General features: G+C 36.5%; 1 protein-coding gene across 3 annotated transcripts; it reads left to right on the plus strand.

Annotated features, from left to right (window-relative positions):
* Positions 1-371: 371 nt before the first annotated feature.
* On the plus strand, positions 372-25,866 carry LOC113678808 (rho guanine nucleotide exchange factor TIAM1). 3 transcript variants are annotated; one of them, XM_027195718.2, is made up of 31 exons: positions 372-504; positions 889-1,167; positions 6,985-7,084; positions 7,418-7,496; positions 11,327-11,383; positions 11,681-11,748; positions 12,022-12,105; positions 12,339-12,779; positions 13,281-13,670; positions 14,134-14,364; positions 14,726-15,099; positions 15,191-15,462; positions 15,866-15,906; positions 16,021-16,105; positions 16,485-16,559; positions 16,715-16,807; positions 16,926-17,040; positions 17,531-17,583; positions 18,023-18,135; positions 18,480-18,626; positions 19,284-19,352; positions 19,489-19,614; positions 20,062-20,170; positions 20,812-20,906; positions 21,278-21,359; positions 21,458-21,570; positions 22,104-22,257; positions 22,463-22,527; positions 22,783-22,876; positions 23,454-23,544; positions 24,341-25,866. In XM_027195718.2, the coding sequence occupies exons 4-31, from the start codon at positions 7,454-7,456 to the stop codon at positions 24,735-24,737; spliced, it is 4,077 nt and encodes a 1,358-aa protein (XP_027051519.2). In that variant the 5' UTR covers positions 372-504; positions 889-1,167; positions 6,985-7,084; positions 7,418-7,453; the 3' UTR covers positions 24,738-25,866. The 3 variants fall into 3 exon arrangements, with proteins under 3 accessions (XP_027051519.2, XP_027051518.2, XP_089070926.1); XM_027195717.2 differs by having other exon boundaries at positions 376-504; positions 886-1,167; XM_089214800.1 differs by having other exon boundaries at positions 386-504; positions 969-1,167.
* The last annotated feature ends 1,256 nt before the right edge of the window (positions 25,867-27,122 follow it).

A 27,122-nucleotide genomic window follows, 5' to 3' on the forward strand; every position in this document is an offset into this window, starting at 1 on the left:
CTTGATTAAACACTAAACGTCGGCTTCTTATTGCGATAACCAAGTAATCAGCTTGGGTTAATCCGCAATATCAGTTACTAAAAATACCATAAAGATGTTTTTGTTTCACTCTTAATTTAACCAAACATGTTTCAAAATCTTGATAAATTTAATATTTTAGTTTCGATGGCTTCCAACATGTCCAAAGCAGATTATCTTACTTTAGCTAAACTCTTAAGTAATTGATAATTTTCAAGTTTGCGCATCTTTGCACAACTGTGGTCAGTATTGTGATATGATAACTTTTATGTCACTTATCCGTGTGGTTTTAATCACGTTTTCCCCGAGGATTCATAGGAATGTGACACAAATTAGCCCAGCAACCAATCAGAGCGTAGAGTCCTTTGTAACTATGAACACTGTCTTGAGGGCAACTCGTACGTGAATTAAGAGAGCAGTCATATTAGGTAGAAGTAGATTATAAATGCTTCTTGAGAAAACGGAAAAGAGGATCACAAACCCCAGGTAAATTTTCACTCAAAGCTCGATTGTTTGAAAGACTCAAATTATTTTGATTTTTGCTTCAGCTTTCGTGTGATACAGTAATTTTTGACGTGCAATGTTTAGACGCTATCGATCTTTGCAGATGTAATGCTTGTAATCTAAGCAACTTCCTAAAAATGTCATTTAAGCATTGGTCAAACTATGGTAGATGGTCAGAAAGAGTCTGCATTTTTTTTTTCGGATTGACAAATCACGAGCCTCACGATTTGATCCTGAAGCAACAAGTAGTGGGACACTCTCTGACGGTGTGCTTTCTGTGATCCGGAACACCAACCAATCAGAAATAAAGGCTTAAGCTAAAACATTTTACAGAAGCTTCAACACAAGTGTTTCTTTCTTTAGCAGGGTTTCATCCGGCCCCGTAAATACTCAATTGAAGCCATGCAGTTGAACTAAAAGGTCGTGATGTTGTGTTGATCTTCAAGATGGAATTGTATTACCATGGGAGTTTGACTGGAGTGTGACAAACGAAGACAATATTGGAAACAAAGAAAGTCAACCGTCTGGTCCCCAATTTGGGGACCAGATCGGCTTGTTTCCTTCAACTGCAAATAGTTTTGAGGCTCATGAAGTCACCAAGTACATCGAGAATTGGAGCAAAGATGGAGGCATTCAAGTCATACGGTAAACATTTTGTCAACGTCATTTGCATGCGCTCTAATATTTGTTTACATTTCGTGAAGACTCTTCGACTAAATTCGAAACTTGTTGAAAAAGTCTCTCCAAGTTTTCTGACAGCTTTAATAGGCTTGTTTGATCATGGAACCAGACTGAGGCAGGGAGATCGTTGTTTTGTCCAATTTCACGCTTTGCACCAACAATATATTGAGGGATGTTTATCCTAATTCAATGAAAGGTATCTAATATCATTTTCTCTTTTCTGTGGTCTTCTCGAGTGCTTTTCCATTTTTTTAATTAACTATTTGATGCGTCCTTTCATCTCGTGTTTATTCACAAAAATTTGCCGCAGAAGTTTTGGTCTTAATTCTGATAAAGCTTTCGGGTGAGCATATCCAAGTAACTTAACCGATAATTTAACCAACATAATTAGAGCACTGCACCAGTACCGTAGAGGTCATTAAGGTTCAAATCCCGTACAGGCATGAATTTCTTTTTCAGGCTTTATTTTCACTACTGCTTGAGTAGTGGTCATTACTGCAAAGATTGCTTTTATATTCACTTCTGTATCTGCAGTTCACATATATGGTTTCTATATATTCACAGTCATCCAATACTCCTCTACTTATTACAAAGAAAGTGAAAATTACCAAAATGACATATTTGACCAATCAACAATCCTTAAATATAACATTAAAAATATCTTTAAGTACTTTCAATGATTCCTAGTTTTAAGGAAATATTTTAAAAAAATCATTCAGGCAATGTAAAATGCAGACTGCAGACTGCAGACCGAGGGTAAAATGCAGACTGAAGACTGCAGACTAGGGGTAAAATGCAGACTGAGGGTAGAATGCAGACTGAAGACTGCAGACTAGGGGTAAAATGCAGACTGAGGGTAGAATGCAGACTGAAGACTGCAGACTAGGGGTAAAATGTAGACTGAGGGTAGAATGCAGACTGAAGACTGCAGACTAGGGGTAAAATGCAGACTTAGGGTAGAATGCAGACTGAGGGTAGAATGCAGACTGAAGACTGCAGACTGGGGGTAAAATGCAGACTGAGGGTAGAATGCAGACTGAAGACTGCAGACTAGGGGGAAAATGCAGACTGAGGGTAGAATGCAGACTGAAGACTGCAGACTGGGGATAAAATGGAGATTGAGGGTAGAATGCAGACTGAAGACTGCAGACTAGGGGGAAAATGCAGACTGAGGGTAGAATGCAGACTGAAGACTGCAGACTGGGGATAAAATGGAGATTAAGGGTAGAATGCAGACTGAAGACTGCAGACTGGGGGTAAAATGCAGACTGAGGGTAGAATGCAGACTGAAGACTGCAGACTGGGGGTAGAAGGCAGACTTGGTTCTAAAACAATCGGCTTTCCCACAATAACTTCAAGAGTGAGCTGGGATCTAGGCTGTGCAAGTTGTGAGATGCTGGCAATAATCGTCATGGCGATTGATGTTTCGATTGATTTTGAACTTCACTTCCTCAGATGGTTTAGGCATTGAACATATTGTTTTGAGGTAAGAAAAATTAGAAATGTAAGCATTTTAATATGCAGTTCACAGCCAGCTAATTACATTTCCCTTGTTGGTATGGGTAATCACATGATTTTGAGTGCAATTTGGAATAAATAAGCATGAGTTAATTTTTTCAAAGACTAACAAAATCCCATGAACCCATAGAGCAAGTGCAAATTGGGGTCTTTGAAAAAATTTAAAAATGAATATTTATTCCAAATTGTAAGAGGAAAATCATGTGATTACGTTTTAATAATATACATGAAAAAATACGAGATAGCTTATTATAATTATGGAGAAGCAAAGTGCACACATCAAGTACAAAAATGATTTATTCTAACCCTGCAAGTGACATTGTGCATTTGGTCAAAACAACCATGTACAATCAGAACAATAATATATAATGATATTTTCACATCTTTAAGGTGCAAATAAGTTCAGTTCAATTGTTCAGTCTGGTTACTTCTTTGCACTGAATTAACCCTCTTCTGCACTGAATCACCTGAAAACTGCATTTATCTTAATCAATCAGAACTGAGTAATTTTTCATGCATCTTATTAAGGAATGAAAGTTCTGCTGAGAAACACTAGGTAGCTTTAACATACATGTAGCTCATGTATACTTTGTTCGGACTTGAAAATAGTAGCAATAGACTTTCATCACACCTTGGCAACTACCAGTTAAACATAATACACAAGACTGTTGAATTTTATTATTTCATTTGGCTAAGCAGAAAAATAGTCGTAAAATTGCAACTGACAGATAAATTTTAGAGGCAAAAGGAAAATTTTTAGTTGTGAATGCAACCGTATCAGTCGCAATGGTGAGCCTTGACTGACTATAAATCCCATGTGACCCCAAAGTCATAGCAACCATGGCCATGGTTGATTCTGCATTTTACCCCTGGTCTGCAGTCTTAAGTCTGCATTTTACCCTCAGTCTGCATTTTACCCTCAGTCTGCCTTTTACCTCCAGTGTACAGTCTGCAGTCTGTGTTTTACATTGACTGCAAAATCATGTAACCCTGAAATTAGAGTTTTGGTATAGGAGTTGCATAATAAGGATTTCTTTTAATTTTGTGCGTGTTGAAATTTTTTTTAAGCAAAGTAGTAATTTAGTAATTTATTTTAACATCAGTTAGTTACACTGTAGGTAAGGAATTGTCATAGTTTTATTATACTGTTTGAGTCAAATGTTTGCTTTTCAACTATTTCAGTATAGTTTTGTGTGTTTGATTACGGACAGTGTTTTTTCTCTTTTAAGTTATTGATTATTAAAAAAGAAATATTGACAGATGACATCATCATTAAATCATTGTACTAGGTATTTTGAAGTAATCATTGCTGTGCAATCTGTAAACACAGTAGTTTAATTTATGCCACAACTTTAAAAAATAACAAACAATTCAAATCAGGCATTGTGGGCATTACAACAGTCCATTAATAAGTTTGGTTGTATTTGATATATAAAACAGCTTTTGGTGGAAGAATGAATGTGTATAAATGATATGAATCTTTGGAGAGGTATATTTTTAAAAGAAAAAATGATTATCTGTTTGGTGAAATTCCCACTGACATGCAGCTGGCTGTGATAACACATGCTGTTTCACAGCATGGTGGAAGTATAGAATTATTTGTTTCAAACTCCTTCTCCTCTTGTATGTTGGTGATGCCTGTTCATTCTTGAAGGTCTACCCTCGAGGCTAGTTTGCTTCCGTCATACTATTTAAATTACTTACAGTTGTATTTAAAAACTATCATGAAGAAAGAGATTTGATTTTGAAATATATTGGAACTGAGTTCTGATCATTGTTTTCAGTTAACTTAAATTTCATTCAACAAATAAGATAATTTACAGCAGGATGTTAAAGGAGACATAATTTTGTTTTCTTTTTATGATCCTGCATTTCATGATTTATTCATAAATGTATTAATTGTAAACTATGGAATGGTGCTAATTAAGATAAAAATTGTAAAAATTACACTGCTTTCTAAACATTTTAGAGAATTTGTTGAAGAGACAAGACTTGGCCACTTCATCATGAATTGTATCAATATTGCATATATCATCAATATTGCTTTTGATCTTGTCACCTGTTTTGTGATAATGATTATTTCATTGCATTTTGAGCTGAATATAGAAAAAGTTCACTGATCTTGGAGTGAAATTAAGGGTCGATGTACAGGTGCTGTTCATCTACATTTAGGTATAAATTTATTTGATGATTTTTTTAATTTAAATACACTAAAACAAGATGTAAAGAATCATAATATATCTGTAATATTGTTTATGTACATACAAGATCAGTTTGCCCACAAAGGCATGCAATGTTTATTCTTAATTACAAGTAATATGAACATGATCACAAACACTAATAAACATATTTAAAACTGTAGGGAACCAACCAACTTAAAAAGTACTTGTTTGTGAAATAACTTAGCAGTGTGATCCTAACAATGTGGTGCAAGGCTATATGGAAACACTGTCCAAAACCAAGACAGCAATATTTGACCTCCATGACAAAGGTATATACTGATAATAAAATTTCATTAGCCTTTATTCTCTGTATCATTTGTTGGGTTGAAAAACTGATCATTACACCCAGCCAATAACATCTATAACATCCATGCAGGGAAGGATTAAACCTCTAAATTCTTTATTAATCTGTTTAAAAATATTGCAACTAAAGTGGGGCTTTCATAGTACTTAAACTTATATAATTTTAATTTGTATTAATCATTTTGTGGCAGAAGTGAAATTTTTAAATGGGGCAGTACAATTTTTAGTGAAAGATAATTTTTTTAAATTAATGGTCACCAGTTGAGGCATTGCATTTTGTTTTGCATATCTCTATTGATAGGGATGCTTAATTTAAAAACAATTATTCATTTTCATCTTTAGAATGAGTTGATCCACAGTTTTTGCTAAATAGTAACTTAAACTGCACAGTAAACCAATTAAACAGCTTATTTTAACAGAAAATGACTAACAGGGAGAATTAAAGATTTTGCTGAATGCTCTAAACAGATGAAAAGATTGCTATGTTTGCAAACTCAGTCATTTTGGAGGTAGGGATTTAAGACTATGCTATACCAAAGTTTACCTATTGACATGCAGTATTTTTAATAAAGAATGTTTTAGGAGAACCTGTACTTAAAAGCAAAAGGTGTTTTAATTGGAAAGGCCTCCAGCAGAGTGTTGATGTTTGCTGTGGGCTTTGGTCTGGGATCTCAATTTGCATATTTTGTTTACATCATGTCATGCACTGGACAACAAAAGGGAATTTGTCATGCATTTTGCAAAATGTTGAGAAATAAGAGTCCTTATCAAACGGCCAAAAAGAGAAGTGATGCAGTAGAGCCCAAAAGCAAAGAAATCAAGGTTAAGTTTTTCTCTTTCTGGCTTGGTTTTCCTACTTTTCTTTCTGCTTTTCCCAATGAATTTTGGATTTCATTAAATTTGTGTTCCTTGGTTTGGAAAATGACCTTTCCCATGAATTTCAAAGGAACTCTATGTCACAAGACTTGCTAGGGGTTCAGTTTTGCATTTCATTGGTCATTGGCATGACTGCCTTGACACATGCTAAAAGGAGGTGCAAAACTGTGAATTTCTTTGGAGGCCAAAAACTCAAGGTTTGTTTTTACCTGAGGTACCTCTACTTTAACAGGTTAATAGGGTATGTAGATTTGTTGGACTTTCATCAAAATTGGCCAGAATGTTTGTCAGATACTAATGCACAAAAGTGTGTGAGGCTTTAAGGAAATTCTAAATATTCCTCTTGCAACATTCCAGAGCTTGATGACAACCAAAATATTTTGTATTGTTCAACTCTAAAAAATATTTTCTCAGGAACCAATAGAAATATTTGAAAAGCATCACACATTTTGTTAGCTTTTTATCTGCTGAGTGATACTGTCCAGTTTGTTTCAAGGTCTGCAGTAATGTGAAGGCTGGTAATTCGATAAAGCAAACACCATCATTTTAATAATTAAATTTAGTTTTCTATGGTTTCTTCAAAAGAAGCACACGTGGATGATTTTTTTGGAAGGCATCCCATTTTGTTGACAGTAACCATAGGTGCTATGACACACAATGATTATTGATTTCACATGGATTTGCATAACTTATGCAGCATTTTCAAGGTAGTTAATATTTTCTTTACTTTTCAATGACATTTGATTTAGTTAAGAATCATTCCCCTACTCACTATGGCAGATAATTTTATATTTAAGGTAAACTTGTTACGGTAAATCAGTGGCTATGTTGGGACTGATCATGTTACATTTGTGTTGCACAGTTCCCTTGCAGAAGTTAATACCTTGTCGTCAGATGATGGTCCTTTGAGATGGGTCCCTGTGGTAGAAAGTGTGATACCAATTACCATTCACAGAAAGAAGGTAAAAATAATATTGATATTGTATTTACATAACACATTACTATAAGTACTTGTGTGCTTCATAACATGTTGTGGGGGGCTTTGGCCAGACTGTATGTGGCAGTTGATAAAGTAAAGGAGGACAATTTTGCAGATGCCTCTAATTTTAGAATCACTCTAGCCACCTTGTCATCTGGGGAATACTAGTGGAGCTAACCTCAGGGCAGTAATGTATCTTGCCTCATGAATTTTCATGAAAGATGTTCATTGGATTTTGCATTTTTCACTTGTCATGCTTATTGTATTTGCTTGTATGGGTGTCTGTCTTGTGAGAGGAACTGGTTTTGTTCTGTAGGTGGAAACAGGAGATGTGTTCCTTGTAACAGCATTGATGAACAATGAGACTGTCTTTAGTGCAGAAATAAACTTGAATGGTTAGTACGATTGTTTAATTCTGGTTCATTAGAAAAAAAAGTGGTAAGTTTATGCATTTTATGAGGAAAGGACTTCCTTTTTTAACTCGTGAATTGCGCGCATGCGCAAGAGCGAGTTATAGATACGATGTGGGGAGTGGAATTCGCTCGCTCGCTCGATTGGTCGATTCCTGTAAACTTTTTTTAGATTTTAGGCTTTTGAGTGCATTTTATAGTTTTTGGCGAGCAATAAACAGACGAAATGGCGACCTTTGTTGCTAAGAATAGTGGTGGGGTGAAAAAGAAGCCAATGATAATCTTAAAAGAGTTTTTTTTTTCGTTTTAGTTTCAACAAGCGGCGCCAGCGACTGGCATGCATGTAAGGATTCACACTGAAATAACAGAACAACCTTCGTTTTTCATAAAATTGTAATTTACAACCCTTGAACTTGAAAACAATCCGAAGATTCATTGAAAATATCACTTACTGCGAAGCGCTCGGAGTTTACAGATGTTCAAAAGCTTTTTCGGTTATAGCGTGAGATTGAGGACAAAATTGATCATTACGTTTCGTCGCGTGTGTTTTTCCTGTGTGAAGCAACAAAAGATGCCGGCGACTGACGAAATAACAAGTTAACACGAAAATCAAATAACACCTAAACAAACAATTTTAGCTACCGATTTTCAGTGAATTTTTAAAGAACAATTTTCTTTTAAGTTTCAAGACAATTTGAAAATTCAACATACATACAACGTACTAAAATGCGAAAGTTACACACCACAAAATTGATAAATAGGCTTGAAATGAAATTCTATCTTGTTATTGATTATACGTTGCCTAGCACGTGACTTAAATCTACCCAGGCGGAGATCCAAAATGACGGTGGCAGGCTTGGCTTAGTTATATCACTCAAAACTCGTTCCCGTTTGTCTCATTTGATAAAGAGGGAATCGTTAATGTTTTCATTAAGACAGTATTGCCTTGATTTTCTAATATTTACAACGAAAGACAGTAAATTTCACTTTTCACCCACATTTACTTCCAACCTTTTCTTTTGAACCAGAAACAAAAATGATAGACGTTTAAAACACATGACATCATCCACCCTTGTCAAATGTAATAGCATGATCATTTCAAATGTAATGCCTTCTTATCACAGCGTTACTTTGTTTCTTTGCTACATTAGCGAACACTGAACTACTGCTCGTACTCTAGATATGACAATCAACCACAAAATTCCCTAAACCAGATAACATTAAACATAATCTCAAAAATCATGTGTCAATTCACGAGTTTGCTCACAGAGCACTTTGATGATTGTACAAAAATAATCATCTCTAATTCTGAAAGTAATCTCAAAATAGTGCCTTTTCCCTTTAACTGGGACACTGATTCAAGTGTTGATTCACATCTACATCTGCCTGTTTGTGCTATTTTCATGAATTCTGGTAGACTTAATGTGAGCATCAGGTGAGGTGTTGTTTGCAAGGGTCTTATCATTATTTCTAAAGAGTAAAGCTATCTACATGGATAAATTCTCTTCTGATTTGGAAAATTCTGCATGAATCAATTCACTGCTTAATGAAGATTTATCAGCAGTTAGTGACCTATTTAATTCAACTCTTCAATCTGTAATGGATCATCATGCTCCCATTGTCCGTCGATCCATTACCTTTTGCCACCATGCTCCTTGGTTTACAGATGAAATTAAGGCTGCTAAGAGAAAGAGGAGAAGGCTGGAAAGACAATGGCATACTGATAGGACTAATGCCAAGCATCAGTTGTACACAGATCAGTGTTGTGTTGTAAATGACTTGACCTGAAATGTGAAAGAGGCCTACTGCTCATCATTAATTGAGGCCAATCATGGAAACCAGCAGAAGTTGTTTCAAGTGATTAATACTTCATTATACAGAAAACCTCTCACTCTGAACAGTTCAACTCCTTCTTTACCAACAAGATACCACTTATAAGGGAAAGTTTACCTGCTTGCAGTCCTAATACTTCAAATCTACCCCCAGAGAATTCCGCTACCCTATGTCCCTGTGAGCTTGTGATCTTCCAACGTGTCTCTACTGAATACATTGCTAATCTCATTAGGTCAATCAAAGTTAAAACCTGTGCTCTGGATCCTCTGCCAGCTTCTGTCTTAATAAACTTTGTTGCTAGTAATTACTGACATAGTGAATTGTTCTTTAGAGGGGGCTTTTATGCCTAATACACTTAAGTGTGCTATGATTACTCCACTTTAAAAGGAGTCTAGCTTAGATCCTGAAGAACTTTCATCCATTGTCTAATCTTCCATTTATTTCCAAATTAATTGAGAAGACGGTTGTGGCCTAACTTATGTAGTATATTGATAAGAACAATCTCCGTGAAAAACTTCAATCTGCCTATAAGAAACTGCATAGCATTGAGACCACCCTTTTGAAAGTACAGGATGACATATTGCAAGCTGTGGACAATGGTGGCACTGTAATTTGGTTACTGCTTGATTTATCTGCAGCTTTTGACACTGTTGACCACAGTGTACTACTCCACAGATTGAAGATGCGATTTGGTATCAAGGGAAGGGTCCTCATGTGGTTCAAATCCTACATGGCTGGCTGGAATCAATTTGTCTGCCAGAATGGAACTAGTTCCAGCAGGTCTGATTTATTGTATGGTGTTCCTCAAGGTTCTATTCTTGGCTCTATTTTATATCTTTTGTATACGTCTCCTCTTGGTGAAGTTACAAGAAGGCATAATATGAAATATTATTTCTACACAGAGGACTCTCATATTTATTTTTCGTTCAACTCTGATTCGTCTGTAATTGTGCCAAGAATTGAAGTATGTTTACATGGTATTGTGACATGAATGTCTTTGAACAAACTTAAACTTAATGGTGACAAGACAGAGCTTTTGGTCATAAGATCGCAATATCGTCCAGTCTCTCAGCTCTTCTCTTTCACAGCGATTGATGGTTAAGTTATGAATCCCTCTCACACTGGCAGCAACATAGGTGTTATTTTTGACAATAATTTGAACATGGAACAATGAGTGGCTGCCATTTGTAAATCCACATTTTTTTAACAATTGTAATATTTCTCGTATTAGGAAGTTCTTGTCAGCTGAAAGTACCAAAATTTTAGTACATGCCTCCATAATGTGTAGATTGGACAACTATAACTCTCTGTTATATGGACTTCCAAAATTCTTAATTCGTAGATTTCAGTTAGTTCAGAACTGTGCAATATGTGGATCTAAATATGACTGCATTACTCCTTTACTGAGAGAACTACACTGGCTTCCCATAAAGCAGAGGATTGTTTTCCTACTGTTGACTTTTAAACCTCTAAATGATTTAGGTCCTAGCTATATTCATGATTTGTTGCAAACTTACAAGCCTTATAGGAATTTACAATCATCAACCAGAAACTTTTTAGTGACACCTAAGGTTAAAATTTTTTGGTGATCATGCTTTTTTCAGTCTGTACCCCTAAACTTTGGAATAATCTTCCAGAGCATATAAAATGTAGTTTAAATCTTACATCTTTTAAGAAAGACCTATCTTTTTAAGTGCTATTTTAATTTGTAGTTTTACTGTAGTATTTTTTGAATTTATTATTTACTAAGTTACTGCTTTAAACATTTTATTGTAAAGCGCCTTAGAGCTCTAGAATAGGGCACTATAGAAATTTTTGTATCACTATTATCTAAACCTTCACCCTCTTCCTTTTGTTACTTATTACATTTCTTGTTACTTGACAACATTACAGGTAGAATATTTATGAGAGAAATCCTGGATATTGTAAGTGTTTGTATGTAATATTAATCTTATAACTTTAAAATTTAAAAACTTTTTCAGAAATTCGGCTCAAGAAGACATCTGAGTGTTTTGTGCAGTGGAGAAATCGTAAATCAAGTAAGTATTAATTAAAAGTAATTTGAAAAATTGCCTTTCTAACATGGTTACCTATTTATTATGAGTGATATCTTTCAATTGATGTTGTTCAATGTAAAAATAATGTTAACCTGAGAATTTTGGAAATTTATTGAAATCTATTTTTCCTCTCAGCAAAAGCATGTAAAATAATGTATCATGAAGTGATATGATTACTGACCTTTTATACACTGTGAGATCAATCACGCTCTAATCTTGGAATGCTTTTTTTTAAATCTAATCTAGATATGCTTTTTTTTAATTTTACTAAATTTACAGAGAGTCATGCATGGGGACTGAACTTTGTATCAGAAGAAGAAGCTCAGAAGTTCTTAGATTTTTGCAGTGTATGTGTCATTGTTCAGAATATCTGTCCATGAGAGTATGATATTTTATGTTACATATGTCACCTTTTTATCTCTGTAAGTAATCATTTACCAAGCAACAATCTAGTGGCTGGTAAAGAGTATTCTTTTATATATTAATCATTGTTGCATTGAACATAAAAACAATTAGGTATAAATAATTGTTGATGTGAAAACCAGTGTCATCATTATTGATTGGATGTACTGTAAATATAGCCATAGTTTTCTCTGAACAATGTGTTGTGTTGCTAATAGCCTGGACGGGTGCGTTCCACATCAACCACATCATCATCAAATCTATCACTGACCAATCAGCCAAAATCAGGTGGACAGACCAAGGTATCTTCTTGTTTCTTTTAGCTTTGTGATTGTGGGGTTTTTTTTGGTTTTTTTGTGATGGCTCACTACTTTACAAGGAAATGTGTAGCAGCTATAGGGAAGAATTAACAATTAGATCTTGGGAGTTTAAAAAAGCTTGATGGTAGCAATCAAAGTCCTTAAGAAGTCTTCATACTTTGTCATGGGCTATTATAATAACTATAAAAGTAACTCTGTGTTTTCTTCACTTGCAGTTACAATCAAGGAAAGATAGCCAAGGGAGTTCTGATACACCAACAATCCAGATTAATGACACTGATTTAAAAAACAAATCTCCAATCAATGGTACTCTCTGTAATAACATTGGTGACCACTACCAGTCCAGCAGTACCCTTGTAGCTACAGAAACACATACTCCTATCAGTTCTCGCACAAGTACACCAATACCCCGTTTACAAAGCAATGGTGACCCTGACAGTGGATTTGGCATGGAAGATGTTGGTAGTGATTCACTTGACTCTCGTACTATGACACATATTTCACCTTCTCATGAAAACCATCTTTCTTCACGCTTATCTGTTGCCAGTGACTCAGATTACTCAGTTAGTTCCAGGAGTAACTTATCTGATGTGGATGACTTGGAAATGAGCTACTTTAAGACTGTTGCTGATTTGAATGCTAATGACAGACCTGTGGTAAGTGGATGATTCTGGAAATTTGTCCTTCAAATTTTTCTTTTGCTTCCATTCAGGCTTCCTTTATGTAAAGCCTGAGGAATTAATAATTTTCCTGATTTTTTTAGTGATATATTAAAAGTCACTAAGGCACACAAATCAATCCACTACTATACGTGTGTGAAGGTGCCTCTTCTAAGATGCTTAGGGGCTCTTTGCTGTGGGAAAACTTGGAAGAAAATAAGACAAAGGAGAAACACAGAGGAGGACAGCTTCATCATTCATCATCAGTTCATACTGTGTACAGTCTCTTCTTCCTCAGATTTTACTTGACAGTTTAATCTTTGTGCTGAGTAACATTAGGTTGTTCCTATGGAGAACTAAAATCCCATTAAAACTTGATTCCACGGTGCAGTGTTACGGACAATTAAAACTATGCAATTTTATATATTTCTTGTTAACTTTTCAAAATTCACACCCACTTTATCATGCTTAAAACATAATTATTTTTTTCTTTTCTAGGACATTTGTGCCTCATTTCATGATGAAGGAGACCTTAATAGTAGCTGTGGAACAGACTTGAAACCACAGTCAGGAATTGCTCAGTCACGTCAGGGGGGTGCAACTCGTAAGGCAGGCTGGCTGTCTGTAAAACACGTCCTTGTAAGAGTAAAGACAAGCAAAGTGGAGCAGGCATCAGATAGGAAGTGGCGAAAATGTTGGGTGTCACTCAAAAGTGGTGCCCTGAATTTTTATTTTTGCAATGAAAAGACTGTAAGTCCCCAGGATTTGGATGAACCAAATTTTTCATTGGAAATTGATGGCTGTGTTGCCCAAGCTGTACCAGAACATGCCAAGTTAGATCATGTGTTTAGTGTTAGCTCCAGACTTGGGGAAGGATACTTCTTCCAGGTAAAGTTTCTTTCATCATTAAATGATTGACTACGTTTGAATTTTTAAGAATGGAATGTATGTTTACAATTCACCTGAACAACCTAACCATCTTTGAGTGGTATGAGGGTTAATTAAGTGTAAGACATGACATAAAGGGTTTGGTATGTATATGAATGAATAGTAGAACAACATTGCCCCACATCAAAAAACAATCCAATTTCCAGCTCTATATGAACTTCTTGCAGTGTAGCTGCAACAGCCTTGTTTTTATTTAGTTTTCTTTAATTGTATATATGGTAGAAATTGTGTCTTAGCTTTACCTGCATTAGAAAATGTTTGGCACTAGATCTTATATGTTTGTTTTTGTAATATGAAACCAAAACAGAAACTAAGAGGAGGTGGTTTGAAAAATTTTAAATCAGGGAGACTTTGGATGAAAACAATGAAATAATTTTTGTTTCCCAATTGGTTCCATTTCAAGGCATCTAATCAGACCGATCTTGAGAACTGGATAACAGCAATACATTCAATGGCTGCATCAGTCCTGGCAGGAGCAGGACAGAAGGGAAAGCATGAAATGCTACGAATTCTTACAGCAGAGATCAGTAGAGTTGAAAAGAAAATATCTTCGGATTCCAAACTTAAGAAAATGGCAGAGTTACAGTCCACTGTTGTTACTGATTCCAAGAATAAACAGGCCTTTCTTGATCAGGTGAACTGTCCAAAGTTAATGCCAGCTGAAGTTGTAATACATGAATGAAGATATTTTTAATATACAGGTGACTGCATGGAATACATGGTGTGACTGGTATGTAGACATAGCTTCAGCACCAAACTTAATTTCTGGGTCACTGAAAATTTGTTAACTGAACACAAGACTTGTTTAGAGTGAAACAATCTTGGTTCACCTAGATGTTTGATTAATCTCAGCAATGGTGAAATATTACAAAATTCAAATTTTTAATTTTCAGTGGGTAGCATTTCAGCCTGAAATTATGCCCATTGCAAATAACTAAAGAAAAGAGGATTTCTTCTTTAAAACCTGGGTAATGATACCAGTATTTTGTCTACAGATATCAAAGTGGGATAAAAACTTAGAACAGCTCAACATTGACTTCTATCGGCTTCAGTGCTACACAGCAGCCATCCAAGGCAGCCAATTACCCAATCCTCAGACACTTCTAGCTTGTGTTTCAAGAAACACGAAACAGATCCTTTCAAGACTAAATATCTTTTCAGTTATGTCATTCCACGCTGTTGTAAGTGCTAGAGACCCGAGCACTGATGCAGAAGTAAAAACAAGGAACAAAGCAAAGAGATCAGCTAGCTCTGTAGGCAAGCTGAAAAGTGCTTTGCTTACATCACTGAGAATCAATGATGCAGCAAGTGTTAAGTCTATCAGGGATCGTTACTCTGGAAAAGGTTCTGGAACACCAAGATTAAAACGGTAGGAGTGACCACTTCAGATAAACGTACCCTCAAAGAACTTGTATTGCCTCTTAATTGAATGTTATTAATTACTCCCTTTTTTCCCATAGACAATTGCAACCGAACTTAGATAGCATAGATGATATGCCAGAGGAGGAAGGTGCCTTGGTGGAGAGCAGCTCTTTATCATCAAGTCACTCAGATTGGAAAAACCTTGGAAACTTTCTCCGCATCAGCCTGGATAACAATCAAAGCACTGTAATACCTTTACACAATGAAATGACTATATTAGAGGTGGTTGAAAATACTTGTAGCAAACGTCAACTGAACCCAGAGGCCTATTACCTTAAACTCGGATTAGAAGATGATTCAGGTGTAACAGGTAAGGAAAAAAAACTGGTGTTCAGAAAATGTTATCAGTATCATCTTTTGCTCTCAATTAAGAAATTTTCCAAAATCTAAAGTAGTGAAAGTTAAGCTTAGACAAAGGATCCGTAAAGCAGTCAAGTGTGCATCTTTGTAAGTTATTGATTTAAATGATTAAGTAATGTTTACCCTAATCAACATAAGCATACAAAATAAGGGTAGCTGTTAAATGCAAATAATAAAACAGTTTAATTTACTTGTATGGTCAAATTGTACTACTAGTAATGATTTTTTTATCTGTAAAATCTCTTAATAAACAAAACACAATACTATGATTATTTTTATATAGTTTTGTCAACTTTAAATTTACTGTGTTGATTTATCAAAATAAATTCTTTTAACTTTTTTTTTTATTGCAGACTACACCATTCCCCTCCAGGATTCTTTGCTAGAGAGTCATGTTAGTAAAGCCTTAAGATACATATTATCTTTTGATGGTCAAATGACTTTACCATTGAATTAAAATGGTTGCTCAAGTATCTTTACTCTTGGCTTTATGATTTTCTGTCAACAGAACTATAACTGTCTCAGGTTATGTGAGAAGTGTACTTTTACTATAGAGTTGGAACGTTCAATGGAGATTGATAGGCTTGATTTTGGTAGGTGACATGTAGACATCTGAGCAAGTTGTACTTATGATTTTTTATTTTTTATAAAATATGTTTCATGAAATATTTTGGTGCATAAAAAATCATTTATGTTGTTTTATTTTTAATGTATTTATCAAGTATTTGTTTGTCATTGTGTTGCTCTCTGGGGTGCAAGTTCTTATTGTGTCAAATGCTACACGTGTTTTGTTGTTAATTAAGATATTTCACTTCAAAATAAGGCATGTATATATGGTCAGAACTCTCAATATCAAGTTGTGATAAAAACTGTGCCTGCTTTCATGTACAGTATGTTTTTATGAGGCACTGCAATCTAGCATGTTTGATTCCTATAACATGCTTTTAAAAATATTAAATACAAATTTTTCAGGTATATCAGTGGAGAGTAAGGATGAAGGCATTGTGGTTAGCTCAGTTGAGGAAGGGAGATTAGCACATGTTCAAGGTAAGCAAAGAACTACAAAATAAAGAACTCTCAGGAAGGGTTACCATTTTGGGAGGCATTTTATCTCCTCATATGTGGAGTCAATGAATACTTAGTGTACAGGTAAATACTTATTAGGAACTTGTAAACTGACTAATAGCAATTTTTTATGTCAGGTGTTAGGGCTGGAGATGAAATTCTTGCTGTAAATGATATTAAAGTAGAAGAAGTAGAAAATGCAGTGGAAGATCTCAGAGAAGCGCTTAAGGGTATGCATCAACATTTGATTAATGTCCTTCTTTGAACTGTGAGATCACACTGTGGAATCTTGATAGCTACATCATGAAAACTACAGAAAGGATCATGTGGGTTTTTGTTCTTTTCTAGACCCATCCATTACCTTGTTACTGCGTTCATGCCGTGATGAACCACCAGTGGCAAATAAGGTGACATCAGATGCCATTATCACCAGTCTTGTTGTTCAGCCGCCTCCTAAAATAAGGTAACAACCGAGCAGTTAGCGAAAAAGAGAAGAGGAGGATTGCGCATTGTTTTACATTTGCAAGTTGCATGTATTGTTGGATGAGACACAATGTACATATAGACAGATGAACACTCTAGGACAATTTGATGAGAAAAGGGCTAATAAAAAAGTTTAAGTTGTCATATTATTACAATGTTTAATCCTCACGGTATGGTATTTATTACAAGTAGGTTGGGCTCTAATTTCACTTTAAATCTTTTGAGCCTTCATTAGATTGCTACTTTTCCATCGGATGTACTCTGTTTGGATGTTGGTAAATGTAACTTGATGATGACAAATGCTGACAAATGTTGCTCAAGAAAGTCAACTACACCAAACTTTCATATTGTGTAATAGGGTCGTGGAAATGCAAACAATTAGTTACCGTAGATGTTTAAGGCGCAAGAATTTTGATCATTTTTTGTAGTCGCTTTTAACGTTAATAGCTTCAGTTTTCCTATTCTTTCAGTGATACAATTCCTGAGCAAGATCTAAGTGACCTCATTGTTCCTCCACCTCAATGTGAGTGATTTTCCCAGGGCTTTTCTTTATAAATTGAAGTAGAAATATATATTTATGCTTTTGACTCAAGTTTTTAAGTGTGTATGTGCGTCACCAAAGATGTCCTTATGAGGAGTGTCCTATGTAAGGAACCAAAGAGTTTTTAATGGAAAAGCTGGAAGGAATTAAATTCGTTACAGCTTGGACTTCTTGAAAAATAGAGCCGAAATTTTTACAAATTCTACATTAACTATTATTTTTTTAAATGTTCTTCATTCTTAGCCATCCTTTTTCCGTCATGATTAATGTTTGCTTCTTCTGTGTTTCGAAGTGACTTTAAACATGGCGATGTCGTTCCATAGAGGTTTTAATTAACACCAATTTAAGCGAAGTAGTTACCTTCAGGATTAATTTTTAAAGTAATTTGGTCTTGCTATTTATTTATGTATTGTTGTCGTAGCTTTCGACGAAGATTCTGCAGTGGATACGGAAAACGTTATCACAAGCTATACCGAAGACCTGAGTAGTCCTTCGTCAATACCATCCGGCAAGAGTGTGGACGAACTTCTTCAGGTACCTTCTTTGTCTAGCTTTAATAATACAATAAAAGCTAACCGTATTGCAGAACCGTCTGCCAGGCGAAACTGCATTGTTTAGTCAAACTGTATATTTACTGGAACTGTCTTAGATTTTAAAGTCATGTAGAATTCATGTTGTCGTGTTATAATTATGTTGTTATTTGCAAATGGTGTGCGTGTCGCCTTTCAAATAAGCTTACCTGCTGCCCAAAACTTCTGGTTAGCGAACATTTCAGTGCCTTCATTCGTGGGTTGTCTTTATTTTGTTGGGTTAAATGTTATGTCCAAAACTCGACGATTAACAACAATTAACTCTTTCTCTTTCTTGTTCACACACAGCGTGCTGAACAGGTAACGCTGTTCTGTAGGCGGCAGGTGGAATACTCAGACGACGAAGAACCCAAGCCGAGTGTTCGTCTTAGCCAAGCACAAAAGCTGCGGAAAGTTATCATTGAACTTGTCGACACAGAAAGATCTTACGTGAAGGTAAACATGAACGACATCCACAAATTATTCTTTCGAAGGAAAAAAAAGCAAACTACTAAAACAAAAAATTGAAAGCAGAGGTCTTGTACAGACAACGTGGTTTTCCCGTCAAAAACTTTCCCGCCGGGGATATGACGACGCGGCCACCAATTCGCGCAAATATTCGCGAATTCGCGCCACCATTGTGAATCATGCTTAGTTACCTGGCCACTCACCTCTGACGCAGCAAAGTCTCTTTTTTTCCCAGCTATAAGCAATCTTTTTGAACAGTGAAAAGCTATAGACATAGGAATTCTTGACTGTAGTGGTTATTTTTAGCGGTAGTTTTAGCAACAGCTGGTGTGATCTGTGTTGTGGTTTTGTGTGTGCGTCCAGATTGCTCAAGTGTTTTTAATGTCGGCTTCCATAGTCACGGTCAAATCTTCAGCTTATTTGAAGACAATCTGGTAACAGTTAGTCACTCTTTGTGGTCTAACAGGGCGGTCAGTGGAATAATTTCATGAGTAACTCTCACGTTGGCGATGAAAACAACCTGGCTTCTGGTGCATCTTTTTCCTTAAATGTCCTGCTACAAAGTTTCGTTTGTATTGATGTACAACATTTTCCCTTAAAAATCAAAAAACGTATGAATAAATTTATATTAATGCTTAATTTTAGGATCTGAGACTTTTACTTAAACGTTATCTTGACCCCATGAAAGATGAAAACTTCATGTCACAATCAGAGGTAGGCTTATGCTGCAATTTTCTAGTGAAAATCGTTCTCTCTCTCTCTCTTTCTTTCTCGTTCTTTAAGTCAATTATTTAATGGTGTTATACCATTTCACTGACGTTTTTTTCATTCTAATTCTGCCCCAATCAAGGTTCAAGCGTTAGTGTCAACTGTTCATGATATATTAGAGTTTCAAGTGAAATTCCTTAAGGAAATTGAAAGGCCAGTAGAAACAGAGACTGGATTTGAAGAGTTCAGTGCCGTTGAACAATTTCAGGTATCTTAGGAGTCTACTTTATAACTATGAGGCCATAACATGAAAGTGCACTTTTCGATTGAGTGTTCAACAAACAAAACCGAAGTTATTACCGCGGCCAATTAGAAAAAAAAATGATGCCAGCACAAGAAGCCGCTAAGGACTCAATTCATGTCACGTGCCTTGAGCGCAGGAAAAAAGTAAGCGACCAAGACGCGAGTGGTTCTTGTTTTGTATCTGATTGGTTGGAAGAGTGGCTCTTGACCATACTCATTGTAGTATTAAAGGAGAAGCAATCGAATCCTCAATCATTTTCTTCGCTAAATTGCGTAAAAATGAAATTCGACGGGAGATTCTTTTTTGTGTCGTAAACTTCGTGAAGATCTAATAGGGATAAGAATTAATTAGAACCCTACGCGAGATTCCCATATCTGTAAGGTGTCATATTTAGCGTTATTTTACTTTCAGAACGTTATATACACGATCGGAGAGACATTTTTCAACTACACGGAACATTTCAAGCTTTACAGTGCGTTTTGTTCCAGTCACTCAAGGGTTGTTGAACTACTTCAGTCAGGTATGCATTACAAAATAAGATCCACCGTTTTCAGCGGGTATTCTGTTCTGTTAGCCCTTCATCAGAGCGAAAGACGAAGGGTTAACGCTCAAAACGTCAGCTTTGAAACTCTTAACGGTGGCCAATTTACGTCAACAACTCACTTGATATACTAAATTACCCTGTTACACTCTCCCACTAACGCAGCACCACAGTTTCTTTAGAAACTTACCTCCCTTATTCTGTTCTGTAATCTCCTTTGGTCTCGTCACGCAACGCCCTCTCTCTTCCACTGGTGGTGGACGAAAGAACGCGTGGCGAGACCAAACAACGGCTGTGAAGGAGACTATCTGTTCTGTGAATGCAAAGATCAAAGCGATTTAGAGATCCATCTGTCAATCTACGATCGTCTCGTTTCCCAGGCATTAGTCATATGGAACTACTGGGCTGAGACTCCATTTTTCCCTTTCACATTCTCGATCCCAGAGTCCAATTTTTTTGTGCGACGTCCTTCTCCTTTTTTATTTTCTTTAGTATTTAGAAATAGAAACTGCATGTGACACTTTTTCTTTTAAATCACCTGGAATGGCCCAGGAAACTATAAAAATGCCCAATTTATTTGTCGCTTGTGGAGATAGTGATTTTGTATATTTTTTTTCCAGGATCAAACACGGCGCTGCATGAGTTCCTTCATGCCCGTAATCCAAAGAATCAGCATTCAGGGACGTTGGAATCTTACCTTATCAAGCCAATTCAGGTGAAAAGAAAAAGTTATTTTTTACCCATTTACTGCTTCGTATTAAGCGGCTAATTATGTTAATTAGCCAGTATTCCTTACCTGCCTACGTAACGTCTTACAGGGTTGGGATGAAGCTGAGATTTGGTGTGCCAAATATGAAATTTGCCCTTAAGTATACTTGTAGCGGAGCTATGAACTATTGAAGCTTACTTACTTCCTTTCTTTCTTTTTTTTCGGTATATTATTGTTTTCTTTTTGGTACAACGCTCGTGACTAATTCCTAACATCTTTTGTTTGTTCGACGAACGAGTTCAGAATTTACGATCTTTCTTTGTTTTTGTCATACACAAATTTGCCATTGATCTAATAAAACGTGTTCTTATTTGCAGCGCGTAGTAAGGTACCCTCTACTATTGCGGACAATCTTAAAGCTCCTGGATAGCTCCAGTGAAGAATATAATTGCCTTTTAGGTAAGGAATCATATGTCTCACCTCAACAACCCATACGCTGGGGCTTACTTATCTGGTTAGATGCAGATAAGGATTTCAACAGAATTTCACATTTTCAGAGGCTGTGACTGCAATTGAAAAAGTTGCTGAGCACATTAACGAGATGCAGAGGATTACAGAGCAGTTCTCACCGGTTTTTCATCAACTGATTGAAGAGTTTGGAGTATTCGAGGTAAATTACAAATCACGGTTACCTTGGGCTAATCGTAAAAAAAGTAAAAAAGATACACGCTTGCTTGCGATGGATGACCATTGAAGAATTTAGTTATCTTCATGGCAAAAAATATCCACGTCTAGGTGAGGTAGGCGCGAGAATTCCAGATAGTGTGCGAGCTCACCAAACTCGAAGCAGGGCAAACAGAAAGAAACAAACGATAGCCGTACATATTATTTTTAGTGGCTTAAATATCGTAGTGAAAAGGTAGAGCAGGTGCACCTCTCTAATACTTTCACCCCTTCATTACAAACTGTTTTCTATGTTCAGTCAAAATTGAGACTTATTTTCTTTTTCAAGTTTACAGACTAACATTTCAGTAATAAGGACACTCTGTTATGTCCCCTCGAAGTTCGATAGTATTTGTCCGGATTGTTTCCTTGGAAATTCTCCATACTCCACGCTGATCTTTTGCTTTACCGTCTCAATCATGAAAACATACTTCCCCTTTATGTTCCCGGATCGTTCATTCAATTATTTTTCTGTGGTAGCTTGCTGACGTCAGCATAGATCGGCTGACACATCATGGGAAAGTTCGTTGGCTCAATTGCCCGGATGACCTACTGAAAAGTGGAACGCTTAAAAAGTACCCAGTCTCTCCCAGAATTGGAAAAAAGATGACTCCAGGGACCATGCATCTTTTCGGTAAGATAGCATCGATAAAGATAGGTCCGTTATTTGTAATGGTGTCTTTTACGAGCATTGTTTGCTTTGGTTACTGTACTGCCCCTGCCCCTTTGATTGTGCCGAAGATATTTACATCGTTTTAACCCTCACGTTCCGTAGAAATATGTTTTTAGTACGTCTATCTGGACCTGAAATTCCGTACTTTGTTCTACCTTCACAACAGCATTTGAAAAAGTGTTGATTCTTCTTTACTTGGAGCGGAAACAGAAAAAGAAAGAAAAAGATCGGGTGAGTCGAAGACAGGGTTTTGTTGTTCTTGTCTCGCATTTCCCTATTAGTGCACATGTACCTTATTAACAAAGGGGGTAAGTTTCTCAAGAAACTGTAGTGCTGCGTCGGTGGGAGAGTATAACAAGATAATTAGTGTTATTAACTGAATTGAAAACGTAAATTGGCCACCGTCAAGAGTTTCAATGCTGACGTTTCGAGCGTTAGCCCTTTGTCAGATACTTTATTAACAGCTGTGTCTATTTTTCTTTTCAGCCCACTTCTTTAAGATCATCGGATGAAATCAAATTTAAAACTATTATCCCAGCTTCTTCACTGGTTGTGCGAGACCACTGTTGGTTAAATGATGGTATGTGATGTATGTTAACTTGACATGTAATATTCTACGCTGTCCTCACCGAGGCCACAAAGTGATTTTCTAATTTCCTTGGTAAAATGTTGTTTTTTTCCCTCATACGTGTGAGGCGAAATCAGTTGTCAAATTTCCGATTTATGGTTACCCCTTAAACCCCTAATAGAGATAAGAACCTTATTCTCCCAACAGTATCTACCCTGAATCAAACATTAAGGTAACGAGAATGAAGGAAATAATCGCAAACTCAAGAAGAGTAGGAAATGTATAGAGAACAGTATGGAGAGCTTTTATTCTGATGCTAGGCCGGTTAAGCGAGTGGTGTTAATAGTAGAGAAGATTACAAATTGACGCTGAAAACAGACGTTAGGGAAAGGCAAATACCTTTTGACATAATAGAACACGATTTGTTTGGAAAATTATAATAAGGGGGGATTTTTTATAGAGGTTACGAGCTGCCATACAGCACAGTATGTCCTCGTGGAAAAGGGAAGTTTCATTTATGTCATTGACATTTGATCGGTGTTTCATGTTTTCAGTCCTGTTTTGGTCATAAAATTGTGTTTCCTTTCAGGTCCGGAGCCAATACATTCGTGGGAATTGGTGAACATTAGCGATACAGCAGAGATTGGCAGACAAGAATGTGCATATGTGTTTGCAAACAAGTAATATTGATACTGGTTCATTTTCAATTGTACATTGTATTGAACTGTCCGTTGGTTGTTGCGAGGGAAAGGACTTTCTCCTTGACATATTAATATCAACCTTTTCATTCACAAGATCTCAATAATAGTTCACCTTTCTTTCTGCCATAAATTACTTATAATTTAGCTTTGAGATTTTGTGTTAGATTTTGCAATACTCCTTTCTTTTATGTATTTTTTTTCTTATCGTTACTTTCTGCTAGACAATGGTCTGATATTGTAAAGAAAACTCACTTTGTTCACTCCTGTCTGGATGTGAAAAGGTCAATTAATAAAACACCTTTCGATCGACTGTCATAAAACCAAAACAAAAGTGACCACACTGGCCATTCAGAACGAATAGAACTATTAGGAGTCAATAAGAACTCAAAATAAAACAAAGAAAGTTGCTGATGAGCGCAAAAACGCGAGTATCCAAATTACGATTGAACCAAGTTGGGGGGGGAGGAGGTAAGTTTCTAAAGAAGCTGTGATGCTGCGTCGGTGGAGCGTGTTATGTGATTTGGCCACCGTAAAGAACGGTTGGGGAGGCAGGTGTGAGTTTTGTAGACCAATTACACCGCACTAAGTACGATCAAACCAATGTAAAGTCGGATTACTTTTGTCATTTGATCCTTTAAAATTTTCCCACCAAAGTCGTTGTTTTTATTTGGAAGAAATATTTGAACCATAACGTGGTGACCTTTAAACAAGCGCCCGCTACCGTACTTTTCCTGAGACGGTGTGTGTTGAAAGGTTTCATGTGACATTTTTGCAGAACTGCAGAAGAAAAGAGAGAGATGGTTAAGTGCATCAAAGAGGCAATAAAGCGGAGCATCAAGGCTGGTTATAATTTAGCAAACGCCATTGCGCCAAGATCGCCAAGCTTCCGACGTAACAACGCAGACGACAAGCTCAATGCATCGGATCCAGGCCCCTTCTTACGTCTCACCAGTGATCAATCGTCGCTTTTCCGCCGATCGTTCAGTCACAATCCCGAAGGTTTTCGAAATCGGAGAACATCGCTCGAGAGCGACGCGACCCATAGTTCGGATGGTTCCGGAGAAACCGAGTCCATCAGCAGTGCCACCACTCGAGATAGAAAGTACAGTTTAAAGAAAAAGAACAAAGTGGTATCTCCTTTGGGGTTAGAAGATGTTCAAATTAACTTATAAAAGTTTAAATGGATGTCGCAATTTATTGCACCAAGTTCATACTAAAGATCTAGAGTTTTATTTTTCTATACTGATTTCACTGTAAAAAGGAAAGAGTATCGTTGTAAAAAATACTTCGTTATTTATGCAACTATCGTTGTCGTTGACTTCGATTTTTTACTTTCATGTTTCAAAGTTTGACTAACTTTTTAGTGTGATTCTTTAGTTTGTGTTTTTTTAAATCTGCATGAAAAAAAATCGCACTTGAGTTATTCCTAGATGACAGGTTACAGTCAGTACTTGTAGCTTTAATTACTTTATGCAGAGGGTCTATGTATTCAGGCAAGAGAGCGATGGTAAATAATGTACTTTCTCACCCTGGGCTGCTATCACATTACACGAGAAATCCTGCGTTCTTTTTCTTGTCCCTAATAAGTTATTTATGGGCGGTCTGAAAAGGGTACATGTAAAGAAGAAATTTCTACATAATCATAACCGTGGTAATTTGAACTTTGCGTGTTAAGTCATGGTGATTGATCAGACAATTTAATTCTTAAGCAGCTCTTAAGCCTTACAATTATGTAGTCGTTGGCTGTGGAGATAAAGAATACTTACCCAAATCGTTGTAAAATACTGAATTTCCAAATGTGAAAAATTGAATACATGGTGATTGAATTCACTGTTGTATTTCTCCTATCATATCTGTGACTTGGTGAGGTATACTTACTGAAATGTTCATCACAAAAACATGCCCGCTCTTACTTTTTGTTTGTTTGTCTGTTTGTTTTTTGCCTGACCATGTATCAGCTTTAAAGGCTTGTTAGATAATCTTCCTTTATGTTTCTGCTCCGCATAGTACCAAACCAAAACGTCAGCAAGGCGCAAGGTCTTTCCAAAAGTTGCGTTTGCCATGGAAACCTTCTAAGTAGAAGATGCAGATGTAGACGCTATTTAGTGCTTCTCTTTCTCGTTCCAAATTTCTTCTTTATGTACCACCATGCTTAAGTCCTCAGTGGCAAATCGTTTCTCATGGATCTTGTGTTTGCAAACTCTTTCGGTGTGTTCAAATTATTTTGGTAGATTTGTGGGGTGTCTGTAGGGATGATACATCAAAATCTGTAACTCAATAAATTATTTGTTCATATTTAAACTGAATCTGCTGTTGTATTTTTAACGGATGCTCGAGAAAAATGCCGGTGGTCATGGTCGGTGTTAGCCATGCGTCCAATTGGTTGAGAGGGTGACACGAGTTTGAAGAGTTTTCGAGACCAACGAGGAGCTCTGAAAAACCGAAAGCATTCCATTCCTTGACCACTGCCGCACCTAACTAACAATTGTGCAAGGGAGAAGCTTTATGCGTGTACCTCGTCAAGGTCAATATGCTGATGACTTATTGTCTGTCCGGTATCTGGTGATTTCGCCAACGAGTGATTTCGCCAACGTCACGTTCGCCAACGTCTTTGGTCGCTTGGCCAACGCGATGAGTCGCTTGGCCAACGTCCTACTGGTCACTTCGCCAATGTATTAGTTTACTCTAAATAAAAATTTACCATTACTTCTTCTTGCTTCTGTGTGTTATTTACTTGACTAAGCTGACTTGATTTCCCCGTTCGAACTTAGTTTCCTTCCGTTATTTTGTTCGGACTTAGTTTCCTTCTCTTGTACACGCAACTTAAAACACAGTGGGCCCACATAAATGCATGGCACGCCACGCGTCACCGGCGCTGTACGTTGCTGAATTTAACTTAGAGCAATAAAGTCGCGTGTGTGCAACCTTTTCCTTAAGTTCTTCTATAAGGTTTATTTGTCGATAACAGAGATTTATATAATTACCTTTGAGACATCTAGAACAGAGATTTATATAAATACATTGTAGACTACTACTACTACTAATTCTAACTCCAGCGCATATTATAACTTCGATCAAGAGTATATAAGTATTACAAGAAACACACGCTTGTATATTACCATATGAATAGACGCGTAAACTCATTGCGTTAAAACTTGTTAATTTTACCCTATTGTTCTAAATAAACCAATCCAATAGCTTGAAACTAACTGGTATGATATTTCGATCCTTCGAAGAGTATAAAACACACTGGCATGCGAAGAATGTTCATTTCAATCATACGATTACGACACTCTACGACTCATAACGAATTATCCCGGAAACCTTTATCTCGAAATACTATTAACATCAGGATGGCTACTGCGCAGATTTTAAACTGTATTGTTTGTCACGAACTGGTACGGCCTCGGCAGCAAGCGGTTCAGTGCGATGGATGTTTTCGCTGGAACCATCGAATGTGTAACACCGGTAAGTTATATTTACTTATATATACTCTGATACTCCAAAAAGTAGAGACCTGGGCCAGGATTATAAGTTGATGGAGGATCTAATTTCTC

This window comes from Pocillopora damicornis, chromosome 8 (assembly GCF_964200805.1).
Source record: "Pocillopora damicornis chromosome 8, jaPocDami1.2, whole genome shotgun sequence".
NCBI classification, from domain to species: domain Eukaryota; kingdom Metazoa; phylum Cnidaria; class Anthozoa; order Scleractinia; family Pocilloporidae; genus Pocillopora; species Pocillopora damicornis.